Source organism: Strix uralensis, chromosome 10 (assembly GCF_047716275.1).
Source record: "Strix uralensis isolate ZFMK-TIS-50842 chromosome 10, bStrUra1, whole genome shotgun sequence".
Lineage (NCBI taxonomy): Eukaryota > Metazoa > Chordata > Aves > Strigiformes > Strigidae > Strix > Strix uralensis.
The window spans coordinates 15,645,160-15,659,356 of record NC_133981.1 but is presented as its reverse complement, the minus strand read 5'-3'; the positions used below and the strand labels follow the sequence as shown (position 1 = coordinate 15,659,356).

The 14,197-nt window shown below is 34.0% G+C and overlaps 1 protein-coding gene across 7 annotated transcripts in view; it reads right to left on the bottom strand.

The window, feature by feature from the left end:
* The window catches only part of ERC2 (ELKS/RAB6-interacting/CAST family member 2), a 529,850-nt gene that overhangs the window by 292,492 nt on the left and 223,161 nt on the right, over nucleotides 1–14,197 (bottom strand). For 3 of the 7 annotated variants that reach the window (XM_074879349.1, XM_074879348.1, XM_074879350.1), the window contains 5 exons: nucleotides 13,094–13,234; nucleotides 12,416–12,556; nucleotides 8,955–8,990; nucleotides 3,008–3,037; nucleotides 1,953–2,146 (listed from right to left, as the gene is read on the bottom strand). In XM_074879349.1, the coding sequence (XP_074735450.1) occupies nucleotides 1,953–2,146; nucleotides 3,008–3,037; nucleotides 8,955–8,990; nucleotides 12,416–12,556; nucleotides 13,094–13,234 (542 nt within the window). The remainder of the gene's footprint in view (nucleotides 1–1,952; nucleotides 2,147–3,007; nucleotides 3,038–8,954; nucleotides 8,991–12,415; nucleotides 12,557–13,093; nucleotides 13,235–14,197) is intronic. The other 4 variants (XM_074879351.1, XM_074879352.1, XM_074879353.1 and 1 more) reach the window with 2 other exon arrangements.

The following is a 14,197-nucleotide window of genomic DNA, read 5'->3' as shown; positions in this document are numbered from 1 at the left end:
ATAAATAAAAAATAGAAAATTCTGTCTGATACGTAACCCACTACAGGGTTTGCAAACAATAAGAAGAAGCTGTATGCTGACAGGGCCATAGTAATATCTCTGCACCCCTTGGTTCCTTGTTTCTTTGTAATCAATAATTCTCAATTTAATTCAAATAAATCTACTGATCTATATCAATTCTTTATTTCTTTTTTATATAAAATATTTAAATCAAATTAACATTTACTGAAAATTTTAGATCACAAGCTTCACTACTTCATGTTCATCTTTCAATCCTGTCATTTTAATATTCAACCATTCAACACGTATGAGCTACTTAATAAATCTCCTGAGATTATCCTCTTGATCAAAAGTTTAGCATGCCTACTATTGTGTCTCATGTCACACAATAATTCAGTAGGTTTTATAGCCCAATGAGGATATCACTCACTGTTTCTGTAAAAAACATACAGTCAGTTTCCACCAGCTTGGTCACACCTGGAGTCACTATATTACCAGCCTAGGTCTGTAACTGCCCTGCAGTACATGTACCAATGGGTGGAATAACAGCACTCTCCTGACCACACAAATTCAGCACTCATGTTATCTTTTTCCAAGATGCTGCTTTAGGATTTTGGACAGTTTAGGCAGCACTCACAGTCGTGGTGCACAAAGTGACCACTCTTCATCACTAGCTTCCTCTGGTATCTACTTTACACATTAAAATCAGTGCAAACATTAGAGCATTCTAAACTCCTTCTGATGTGGTAAAAGAGGTAACTGCTGATTAAAGTTGTCCTCATGTAAACACTGAGTTCTACTGTGAGTACAAATCATCTTTTTTCACTTTAGATTTGAGGTCTCGTTTCTCATGACACTTTGATTGATAACTATATACCATTCATTATTATCATTATTAAACCTTTGCCAAATGTCTGCAAAGATAAGTTTTGGCAACAGATAACTGTGAAGGTTGATAAGTCATCATCAATAAAAGATGCTCTACATATCTTCCTTTCCAAGCTGGCTGTTTTCCTCCCCCTAAGGTAACCAACATTTCCAGCAGATCTTCCCCTCTTTCATGGTAATTATCCCTAATGGGACAGACCAGTGCTATGTCTTGACTGGAACTATAGCAATAATCACAACAGTGAGATCCCTTAAGCTTCTCTTTTGGAACCATGAAGCACTTTTCTTCTGACTTGATCACTAGAAAACAATTATATAAAATATGTGAAACCACAAAATTCCTTCTTTCATTTACCTAAGAGTGGCTAAGTACAGGAAGAGAATAAAGAAATCAGATCCACATAAATTGCTTATCAGTCAAACAAACTGCAGCACACCATATGGGAGAAGGTTCCAAGAATCATTTAATTATGAAGGGCATGAGACAAATGGATCCCAAAACCTTCCTGTCTCAGTTAAGGAAAGACTGTACAACCTTCCCAGAAATAAGACAAACATTGCCTGGACAATATCAGAAAATATTCATTTGAAGTGGACTGATTACAGAAACACTGAGAAATAGTTACAACTATTATTAAATAATCACGAGACTGGTTGGAAATACTTACCAATACTCTTCAGGACCTCTGAGAACTGGAGATGCTGTTCACACTGAAGAAACATGTGTGGGGACAGTTTCAATTTACCGGTTACTAGAGAGACAGGATTGTTCCCCAAGGTTTTCTGGGAGGGTTTCTGTCACTGTAAATTGCATATGGCTTTTCCTATATGTGTTCCTTTTATAGAGACTGCTAAACAAGTGGAAACCTTGAATTGTTCCAAAATCAGCAGACAGGAGATATAGTTCTCAGGTAGCCATTTTTTTTTCATTTCCGATTCAATTTTAGAAGACATAACAAATACTCTGTTAAAGAACAACTTCTACTCTTAACTTCTCTGCTCTGCAATGAAGATCAAGTAAGTAAAAATGCCACTCAATGTAAAAAAAATAATATGAGAAATACCTTTCTAACTCAGCAATTTTCTTATCCTTGTCATTCTTCTCATTCTCTACTTCCTTGAGTATTTCTAGAAGTCTGTCAACCTCAGCCTGAGCTTTGCCACATTCTTCTCTATAGTACGATGCCTCTTTGTCAAGTTGTTTCATTCTGTCTGCAAATTCTGGATTCATCCGTGCCTCCTCTTCAGCCTCATGAGCCTTCAGAATCAATATTTCAAAAAAAATAAGGATGACAATAATTTATATAGCTTTAAGAGCCTTAGTTCTTCAGTCTCGGAGTTCAAATTTTCACTAAAAAGGATTATGGGTATTTCTGTCTGATGACAATGTTTTCCACAGAAGCAATATAAAAAGGAATGTAAATATCTTCATAGTCTAAAATTATAGTCAAATGCTATCATCCTGAAGGGGGAGGGGATTTATTAAGGTTTTTTACATATCAAAGCAACCATATTTTAAGGGTGTTTTTTAAATTGAAAAATCATCTTAATTCACATTAAGCTTTTAAAGTGTTTCAAATATACAGGCATCTTCTTAACAAGTCATATTCTCTCTCTTTCCCCATATATATACACACACACATTATCCATGTATATATATACACAGATACATATATACATATTGTAATCTGTATCACCAGATGTTTCAAATGCAGATTGATATGAAGAATTTGAAAGGAATAAATTGTTTTTATGCAGTGCTGTTTTTAAAAGGCAAACCAATAAACTAAAAAGTTGCTTTCAGCAGACATTTTACCCAATAATCCTTTTTCTCTTATTGTTAATACTTAACCTGAAACATCAGAAGAACAAGCCCATTGGCGAAAATGGCACAAACCTGGCAAACACATGCATGGATGGGTGGCAGTTTCACAGACAAGAAAGAACGCAATGAATACAACAACAACAGTGCAGAGCCCAATCTTACTCCCATCAAACCTAATGGCAAAAACCCAATTAACTTCAATGGGAGCATGATCTGGCATCAAGTGCTTTAAACTGTTGGCTGGAATAATCACAGACAGATGGAAACAACAATGCACTGCAATGCTTAGCCTACCCCTTGCTTCCCATTATTCCTAATTGGCATCTTGAAAGAGCAGGCAAGGAAAAAACAAGTAGTTTAAGGCAGTGCACATTAAACATAGAAAATTCAGATAACATTCTCTCAACATACATAAATTTTACAGAAATTCAGGATATTTAGAACTGAAGGTCCTCCAACTATCTTATTACACAGAGATGGTGTGGACTTAACTTATCCTTCTTAATTTCAGGGAATAGACAATGCAAGCAAGCAATGAAAGAAATGCAGATCAAAATGAAACATGCGTGGTTTGGAAAGAATTAATATAAACTACAGATACTAGAAGGTTCATATTCTTTGCAATGGTTAAAAGTTTCTGTATAAATAAAGAACAAGTCTGGGTTTAGTATAAATACAACAATTAAAAAACTGAAATTACTAGGGAAGAAACTTAGGGGGTTTGCATGTAACATATCATTTAAGCATGAGGATAGTAAGAAAAAAGATAGTAGATTTTAAGTGTTATTTATTCTAGTGTGAGATTTTTATTCAGAAGAAATATTTGGTTACCAAAATAAGACAAGGGAATGACATGAGAAGCCTACTCTTGCTCTTCAAATTCTCTGTTTTGGATAATAATACATGCTCTAGCCCTGAATTCTATGCAGATACAGGACTTCCCTAACACAGAGCTCGTTTCAAGGAAACATCCAAAGAGTATCTTGATTTTACTGTTTGGGTGAGATGATAGCAACAGATTCCTTTTCATCCTCATAAATCTTGCTGCTTTAATAATAAACTTTGATTTATTTTTCTGGGTGTTAATTGTGTCAAGAAATTTACTTTCAATTAGCTTTGCAATTTTTAAAGTAAATGTAATATTCAGACTCAGGGCCAATTATTTGAGATACTGTGTATCAATTTCTAGCTGTAAACCACTTCAATTTTCAATCAGCTCTATTAATACATTAGACAATGTTTTATCTCTCCAGAATGAACACTAAGTGTTCTTTTGCAAAGAATAAAAGTAATTCCATAGGTTGGCAAAGGTAAATTTACTCTAGGAAAAAAACAAAAACCAAACACACACACCCACACACCCCCTACCCCCCCCCCCCCCCCCAAAAAAAAAAAAAAAGCACCAATGCCTACCTTTAAGATACTAAGAAACCTATGCAAAGAGTATGTTGTTCCCTATTGCTCTTCATATTTCTCTTCTCCTAAGGGTAAATCCCAAATTTCACAGTTCCCCTCTAGAGGCTATCACTCTTTCATATTTCTTCTTGTCCCCTTTCTTTCCCTTCTGTTTATTTTAGTGTATAATTCACTTATTTATCAGCCTTGCTTCCACCATTTCATAAACAGGCAAAACACCCACCTTCCTGCCTCTAACCAGTCTTTTCTTCACTTTAGCATACACTCTCATCTTCAGCCCAAATTTTTTTTCCCCCGTGCACCTCTGCCCTAATTTTAAGCCAGGACAAGAAGCAATGCAGAAAAGATAGAGAAGCCTGTCTTTTCTTTGCTTTTCATTGCCACACTGGACTTTCTATGATGAAAATATACAACTGGGCAATAACATGACAGTGTCACCAATGCAAAGGTGCTGAACGTTCAACTACCATAGAACACTCCTGTAACACAGAGGCTCAGAAATGTACTGAGCAAATTATCTATTGCACAGCTTATAACTAAAGCATCAGCTGAAATAATAAATTATATCCTTCAATTTAGCCCTATAATCCTTGCTCAATAGCATGGTAAGGAAATTAATGTTAAGTTGCAAGAGTATTTTCAATTCTTGTGCTTTCTGTGGTACTCACGCCACTCCATATTTGTGGGATGTGTTTTTGGAAAATTCTGTAGCACAAACTTGGTCATTGTATTTCCTCATGGTTTTCAACACAAAGAAGAGGGTATGATCAAATCCAATGTGATTAAGAGTCCAACCCATACAGGGTTTTGAGGTGCAGCACAGTCATCCATATGTCACATATAAATCAATATAAGCATTCAGTTCAAAGACAAGTATAAGATTATTCTAATCTTTAAAAAAAGAAATCCCCATATTGCAACCCACCAATTAAGTTGGTTGCCTTTACTTTTACAAGCACTTCCTATAGAATATTTTTTTACTATTGGCAGGAATCAGGTTTCTACAAGGGCACTGCCTTAATGAAGAAGAAATGCAAAGTTAGTTAAAAAGGGAGCGCAAGAACATAAAACATTTTTGAAAAAGAGCATTCTGCAGGTGATACTCTAACTTGCAATGAGTCCCTTCAAGGGAAGCCTCATGTTGTAAACAAAGCTGCTGATACTACAAGAGTGCAAAATCAACCCTTCTGACATTCCCAGGACAAAAGCATAGAATTACTCATAAGAGCCCTTTTATATTTTATGGCTTTGAAAGATGTGTGTGGATTTGAACTAAGCACTTTTTTTAATTGTTATATACAGATATGGGGTGATTTGTTGACAGATGGAACTTGACTTTTGAGGTCAAACAGTAGGCCCAAAGGAGATGAAAGGCAGTTCAGCTGATATTGACCCTGCTCCTACCCAGACAGGGCAGATCTCTTTGGCTTTTTTGCAGGCTGTGGGAGACAGGCTTGGATCACTTCTAACCAGAAGCTGTATGGTTATCACATGAATCAGAAAGTCTCCACATATTACTGCTATCCTCTCTTCTATCCTTTTTTTTCATTTCTGTCCACTTTCTTCTCCCTAAGTTCTGTTTTCTTGGGAAGAATACATTTTCTGGTTTTATGGGGCTTTTATGGGTAAGAATGACTGGTTCACACATACCTTTCAGCAGCAAAGTAATTGATCTCTTAATCTGTATGTGTAAATGATAATACTTGTGTGTGCAGATTAGCCTAGTTTTAAGATAGCACACTTGGTTTATGATGCTTTGTCTGTCAATCTTGTGACTGTTGTTTTATGTTATTTTTACAATTCAATAAAAATAGCATATCACTCTTACCATTAGAATTTCACTAATTTTTACAGTAATTGTGTATCTGTTCTGACATTTGCTTAATAAGTACTACAAGTATTTTAGAAGTAAAGTAACATTTCCTTACGTAAACCACAAATTTCCCACAGAAACACCATAATAGTGTGGCATAGACATGCAACATGAATTATTTAGTCTACTAAAATTTTATGGTACAATTATGCATGCATTAGCCTGCATAACAGAAATGGATGAATAGATATAGTATTTAATTTTTAAAGCTTCAGACAAACATACACAGAAATCAACTCAGTACTTCATAAAAATTAAATGAAACAGCAGAATTTACATGCAAGAAATTACTTTGTAAGATCCTTCAAATTTTATTACTTTCAATAATAAACTAAAAAAAAAATTGATGTCAGCTTAATTTTTTTTTAGTCTCCTTAAAACTCAAGGGTTTTTTAATTTAACTTCAGGGACTGCTCTAAGCAATTTAGGGTGGATTCTGCAAGTACTTTAAATTTTAATCTGATGTTGCTCTGATGGACCATTTGGAAAATTAAGTCTTTATTATTCAGAAAAAGGTTCACCTGAACTCCAAACCAAGTACATCATTCTATTTTCATTACAGTACAAAATAATCATGTAAGTTCTTATAATCAATTTTGCAGAAGAATTCATTGGGTATTTCAAAAAGTTCACCTTTCAAAACATGAAGAAATGTTTGCCCAGTTCTGTTCACATCTTATTCATGCAGGTGAATACATTGTGAAATCATTTGCTATAGAGTATGCAGGATTTGCACCCCTTCCATATCATCTCCACTTTGGTACCCAAATGTGTGTAAGAATAAAACACTTCTATCCATTGCTGTATTTTAAAAACATTAGATTGAGCAATAAAGTCTTGGGAGTTGATACCTGCCTGACATAGTAGAAAAATACATATTCCACCACAAAAAAAAAAAAAAAGCGGTATATTACTGCATGGGCTAAAAAAGGTCTAATCAGAGACTGACTGTTGTTTCTCTGACACATGTAAACAAAAGACCATTAACCTTCAGTATTTTAAGATTAGATTGCCATCTGGTTTTTTATAACACTATTATTGTCAAACAAAAAAATGGCAAGGAAACATTCTATTAAATAAAGTATCATAGTGATTTGCAGTACCAAAAAAATGTTTCAAGTAACTGCTATTATGCCATCTCAAAGAATAAAGGTGGAATCTTGGCCTTGTGGAATTCAAAGAATATGTTGCCATTGACTTCAATCAAATCACAGTTTCATTTCCAGGTCTTAGGTGGTTTTGGGGGAGAAAAGGAGTATTACTACTTAAATTGTTAAAAGTAGACTGATATATATAAGTAGGAGAAGAAAGAAGATGAGCAAGAAAAGTTTATTAAATAAAATCTGTCTCATGGATATACTACGATTGCTGCCTGGTGCCAAAGGAAAAGGATCTTGTATCCATTATTTTGGAACTGCCAGCAGGCTGTCCTTTTGAAAATTAAGCACGTAAAGGCAGGAAAAAAAAAAATTTAAAAGGACTGACTGACTTTGGAATACCGCACACAAATAGACTAGGAAGTAACAAAGTAACAAACAAATTCCATACAGCAGAATAACTAATATTGAAATAATGACTGGAAAGCATTTATGAAAATCAAGAGAAAAACTAACACAAAAAAGACTCCAGTCTGAAAAGACATGCACATTAGGAGTGCAAATGATATGAATAGAAACATAACTACCACAAAGGTGAGCCAGGATGATAAGAAAAAAGAGTTTTATCATTCAAAGGGAAAAGCTCTTTGGCTAGTAGTGTGCTGGATGGTAGAGGTGATAATATGAGGTCTTATGCTACCTGGATAGCATATCCATTTATAACTGGATTCTAAAAACAGTTAACCCATAAATTTAAAAGTAAATACAGCACATTCTGTGGAACTCTCCTTTCTCATACATAAGTCATGACATATCCATTACATGGTTAGAAGCTGCAAAACTTAGCAATAATAGACTCCAAAGCTGGAATCCTGGTCCACTGACATTAATGGCAAAATTCCCATTGACTTCAGGGAAGGCAATACCTTCCCTAATGCATAGTATCACATTACTTCAGCTACAAAACCAGTTCTTCTGTATATACTCTCCCAATTACATGGTAATTCCAACTATGATTACTATGTAAACTGTAGCTTGTAAATTGCTATTACAGTTACATCATTTTTTCTGTCCTGTGATGCTCACAGCACATTAAATGTAACAGACTCAGCCAGAAAAATTAAAACTCTTCTCTGCAGAGAGAATGTTTGTTACTGCTCTTCCTCAAATTGAAAAAGGAATGAAGTCAAGTATTGTGCAATTAAAGCAAACATTGGCAAGAATGATAAAGCTAAACAAGCCAAAGTAATACTGTTTGGCTTTTTCAAATACTACCCTTTGCATTCATCATTTTATATTTCAGCATTTTCTTCTATTAAATATAGTGTTTCCATATTCTTAATGTGGAAAATATTCTTAACGTAGTCTTTTATGAGTAAAACTGTTCTGAACTATTTTAATCATACTGACTTTTGAAAATAGTACCAGTCACTTCCGAGATATTATTATTCACATAATCAACTCAGCTACTTAAGATAAACTGAATAAATTAGAAGTTATTTAAGTTTGAAGGATCGAATAAAGTACTGCAGAAGGAGGACTTAAAAAGCAAAGCAAAGCAAAAAAAAACCAAAAAAACAATAAAACCTGCATGCTTTTTCTAATGGAGAAGTTGAGGACCTAAAGGCTAGGATGTTTGTTTTCTCAGAAATACTGTATGTACCTATTTAATACATTTCATATTCTTAAAATGGCCTTGAAGTCCACAAAGTTCATTTATTTGGATATAATGAATATAGCATAGTGAGCATCAGAAGTATTCTGCAAAGCTCCACAGAGGAAGAGCACAACACAGTAAGGTAATGGATCCTCATGCTTTCATATGTTACAGCGGGCATTTTAAAAAAGAACTTACTGGATTGTACATCTGATTGAACAACTGTTCAGCTTGCTACATTGCAAAGTTGGAAGGGAGTGAAGCACAGACAGGAAAAGAAGGAAAGATCCAGGAAAACAGCATTAGCTCAACAAAACCAGTGCATTTGCACAGAAGAACTTGTCATAAAAAAGTAGAAATTTAAGATCCTAAACATTCCTTGGTGAAAGTGAGAGGCACTGGGGAAACATAAATGTTGACTTTGGCTCCTAAAAAAGAATAGCTGGAGTAAGAAATTTAAGGTTTGTGTTACTTTCCCTTTCTCAAGTTAAATAACCCATGAAATAAAGAAAGGTGTCCACTTTTGATGATACATTAAGTGCTGGTCTCAAGCAATGAATCACGAGAAGTGCTTTTGGCTGAGGCTGCAATTTATCACCAAAGCTTCAAAGATGGCAATAATAAAAGATTAATTAAATTGTATCATTAAATTTATTACTTTCCTTTTGTTTAACACAAGACTGAATTTTCTATGCAGAATGACTTTCAAACAGTACAGTTTGGCAAAAAGTACTTTAGCAACTGCAAATATGTCAGTAAGCAAGTAAATTTAAGATAATGAAAAACAACAAAAGGAGGAAATTCTAGAGTGGATAATAAGATTATATATATATACACACACATATATATAAAAAACACTTAGCTACCTATTAGGTAATTCCTGCTGTTCTTTCACTAGTAGCAATACAAAGTAAGTCAACAAAAAGTCTGTGGAATTTTGGCAAAAAAAAGCATTGAGAATTCTTCTGGGTTTTATGATTTTTTTTTTAATTTTATGAATTTCAATCCATAATCTTTGTCACAAAAAGTTTAATAAGCATGACTATGGTTTTAAACACTGTTTTCTGTACCAAAATATAGCACAGTTGCATGATAACTACTCTTTACAAATATTCTATTTATTACTTTTTGAAATGTGTCTACTCTACAGTGGTTTTAGAATCAGCATGTTTTCTCCTGCTGAAGTGCGAGTAATACAGTTATGTAATACTGAAAAATATTTGGATCGAATCAGACCCAATCAAAACCATCTTTATTATCAATAAATGAATCTTACTCTCTTCAAAAACAGAAAAGAGAGAAAACAAGGAAAGAGATGAGAAACTTTAAATTTTTTTTTTTTCATTTACAGATTTTGTTTGGATTTGCCCTTTGTACATGCTTTCTTTCAGGCATAGTACTTATCACCATTAATGCTCAAGGAAAACTAACTCCTAGCAAATGTGCACAGAATGCTATCTTCATATTTATTAGTATAATTTGTTTAAACATATAAATCAACATTAAACAATAGTGATTTTACAATACCATAATGAAAAGTGTCCTCTCTGATATTTTTAGAGAGGAGTAATGTGTAAGCTGCATTCAAATTTCTCAAAGTAACAGACAGCCCCTTGGAGTCACTTTTGAAAAAGAGATATAAACTCTGTCCGTTTCTTCTAGCTTCCGTTGTGGTTAATGTTCATACATAAGCACACTTATGGGACATGCAGGTTAATTTACTCCGAACTATGTTGATGTTCCCTCCTACTCTAACTCAGACATATGCAAGAATAACCCAGATTTCTGTTTCAGTTAGTTTCCTAAGGAGTGAAAACATGGTGACGGTAGTTTTCTGGGGACCAATTACTTTTAACACAGGATATTTACAGGTTTGAACATAAAGTATTTTATTAGAGAATATGTGAATTGAAAATTACTGTTTGGAGTCTACTATCATTAACAGTCACTGTTTCTGTTCAACTAAACATGCCCACAAAGAAGGTTGTAACTACATTTTATTGTGGAAATACCTGGTCTCCTACAAATGTTGGGTGAATTTCCATTGGGGCTTTATGCTGTATTTATGATATAATAAAACTATTATGTTTTCAACTTTCATTTAATAATCCTTTGTATTTATACACAGGGAACATACTCCCTTTTTATATGAAAGACGTCCCAGACACTCTCTGACTTTTATAAGTGCTTATTTTTCCATGACTGTATGATGTGTTTATATGTACAGTCATAAAAGATTGACTTAGGATTTCAAGTCCTTCAAGACAATTTTGATTTTTTTTGAGCTGCGCTTTTAGGGTTTTTTAAACTATTTTTTTAAATTAAGAAAGTAAGATATTTCAGACTGTAGTGAAGTATATTTTGTTGTGAAGTGCAAAGTAAACAATCACATTTTCTACAAAAAGAAAACAGAATAAAGGACTTCCAGAGAAATAGCTTCTTTGGATGTTTTAATTCTGACATCATTAGCATTTATAAGCTATCAAACATTTAAAGTAGTTGTGTTTCCATGAAAAGCTTCTGTATATGTTTATTGGAAAACAGTAACTTCTTTCCTCTCCACAACTAAACATGTACCACAGGCACCTAAATGCACTTATTCACTCTGAATTTAAAAATATAAGGTTTACACCCTGTTATCTGTTATACATTGCAATACCTTCTTCACAGGTAAGGCTACAGAAACAATGTTTAAACACAGAGCAGGATACTACTCAACCTGGGTAAAAAGAGTGTCAGAATATTATCCTTTGGTAACATTCATAGAACAAATAAATATTCTCTCCTAGAAAATGAAACATTAGCTATCAATATAAAAAAAATAATGTTTGACATACACTTAGTCATGGATTGCAGAAGGCAAACATAATGCCTAAACCCATCAAATATGTCATGAAATTGGTGTTTGAACAATGACAGCAGACATTACCAAATGACACAGAAAAAGGTCAAAGAAACAATGTATGGTAGAAAAGGCATCAACAAACTTGCAAATCATTTAAGCAAAAACTATTTTAATGCATCAATTTAAATAAAACCATGTTATAAAATATAGGATCTGTACATTTTCCTTTAAATGTTTGCTTCCACTACTTGCTGAATAGAAATACTAAATTGCTAGCTTAGATAAACTATGTATTATTTTGCTTAATTATCACAAACATGTTCACCAACAAAGCCAAAAAAATGCCAAAATAAAACCTAGCTAGAGTTTCCATTTTGGAAGCAGAATTTTTTTGATCAGGAAGTACAGCATCTCTTGGATGAGCCTTGAATTTTTTCCTATGCTACAAACATTTTAGTCTACTTCTGATAGCAATATAAATTCACATACATACAAATTGCTGATTTGATAATTTCTTTCTGCCCTTTTATTTTCCCTCCAATGTCCTGCTCCCAGTTCATCTATCTGTAGCAGCTTCTCAGAATTCCTTCATATACGTATTCAAGATAATTTCTGAGGCTCACTAGTGGCTTTGGTACAAGTCTCTTAAGAAAAAGTTAGCAGTATTTGATGCAAGCATCAGCAAACAGCGTAAGATGGGTAGATTTTAGATTTACTCCAAAAGAGTAAATAATCTCATCTTTTCAAAATGAGGGGGTGGGATGTTGATTTTTGGTTTTCTGATTGTTGTTGTTTGTTTTAAGATGGAACTTACCTTTTTCAACTGTGCTTCCAACTTACTACACTCTTCTTTCTTTTGTTCTATGGCTATTTCTAAAGACTTAAGTTTGGAGTCTCTTTTCAGCCCTGCTGATGCCAATGAAGATGCATGTTCTTTGAGATCGATTAAACTAGACTGAAAAATGACCAAGAGTAAAAAGTTAATTCCTAGTCATCAGGATACTAACTTATTGCCAACTTAGTAATCACTTGGATCCTGTTCCCCCTCCCCTTCCCCAAAAAGAGTTGACACAAAGATAAGAATTGATAGTAAAAGACACCATTTTGAAAATACAACCAGTTCGAACCACAGGAGCTGGCATGCAGTGAAACATAGAAACATTCATAATACAGACGTTATATTCTGGAAGTACGATTACTTTGAAGTCCATTGCTCTGACAAACGAAAACAGGAGAAACAATGGAATATTTGAGCCTACTGGAGGCTTATGTAAAGGAAAAAGTAGAGATAATGACACACAACTGCGCAAAAACTGAAGCAATATTTTATGTACAAAAGTGAGGACTATGAAGAATGCTTAAGAAAATAGCAGTTCAGAAGCTGACCACTGAAGTGGCAGGATTTCAGTACTTAAAATGAGTAATCCTAATTCACTTCCTTTCATCATAATGACACAGATAGAAGAATATAGATTTTACTGAAAAGACTGACCTCTTTTTCTGTCAGTTCAGCTTGTAAAGCATTAACTTTTTCCTTCAGGTCTTTGTTTTCTTTTTTATAAGATTCAATTTCTTCAAGTCTTTCTCTGTCATCTCGCTCCCTTTGCTCCTTCAAGCGCTCTATTATTCTTTCCTAACAAGGGAAAGAATTGCAAAATGGAAAAGTTGTGAATCATTCTAAGACAGAATAAAAATTTCTTTACATTAAGTAGCACTTAGAAAAAACAACCTTTAGAACCAGAGGATGATTGAGTTAATGGTATTAAAGTCAATGCAAGATTTCCCCTGATTGCAAAAGCATCAGATCAAGGTTTTAAATACTTGATAAGAGTAACATAGTACAAAACTTCATTAAATACCTATACTGATATGAGTATGTTTCGTCTTTTGATACTTATAGGAAGTTATTAATCTCAGTAATGTATTTCCTGTATTCATAAGCGATTGAAGTCTTGAATAAAAGTTTAAAACAGAGAGGCCTTGACTGGTTTACTCAGCTTGAATTTGGTTATGGTTTTTAAGTGCTAGTAGCCTCTACAGTGGTTGTAAGAAGTTTTCAATATTCTAAATCTAGAAATTCTGATACAACTCATGATATTCAAAGGAAGACTTTTCGCCATCTTATTAACAGCAACCCTACACATGTTTAAACTCAACCACGTTTTTGAATATTTTGCTGACTTGCAGTTACTATGAGAAGGATTGCTGAAAATCACCAGTCAAGGATTGGGTGATAAATTCAAAGGCTGAAATTTAAAAAGCAGATACAGTATGGTTTTGTTAAGCTTTGACTACATTCTTCAAAATCACATTCTACCAATACTTGAAGGACACAAATCCTAATTGGAGAGAAATATTTAGGGTAAAATAATAACCACTAGAATCACATTTGAATTGGGCATAGGCCAATTTAGGCAGAGTATCAGGGGAACTACTAGCATCATTTTGTAAGTGGTAGTCAGTCGGGCAGTGGAAGCACCATCATTTAGCAAAGTTAAACCTACATGAGAGAAAATTACATCCTGACTGATGAAGTTCTATACTATCAGTGGTGTGGCTCAGGTAGAACCATCAGCATGCTCATGGATCCTATCAA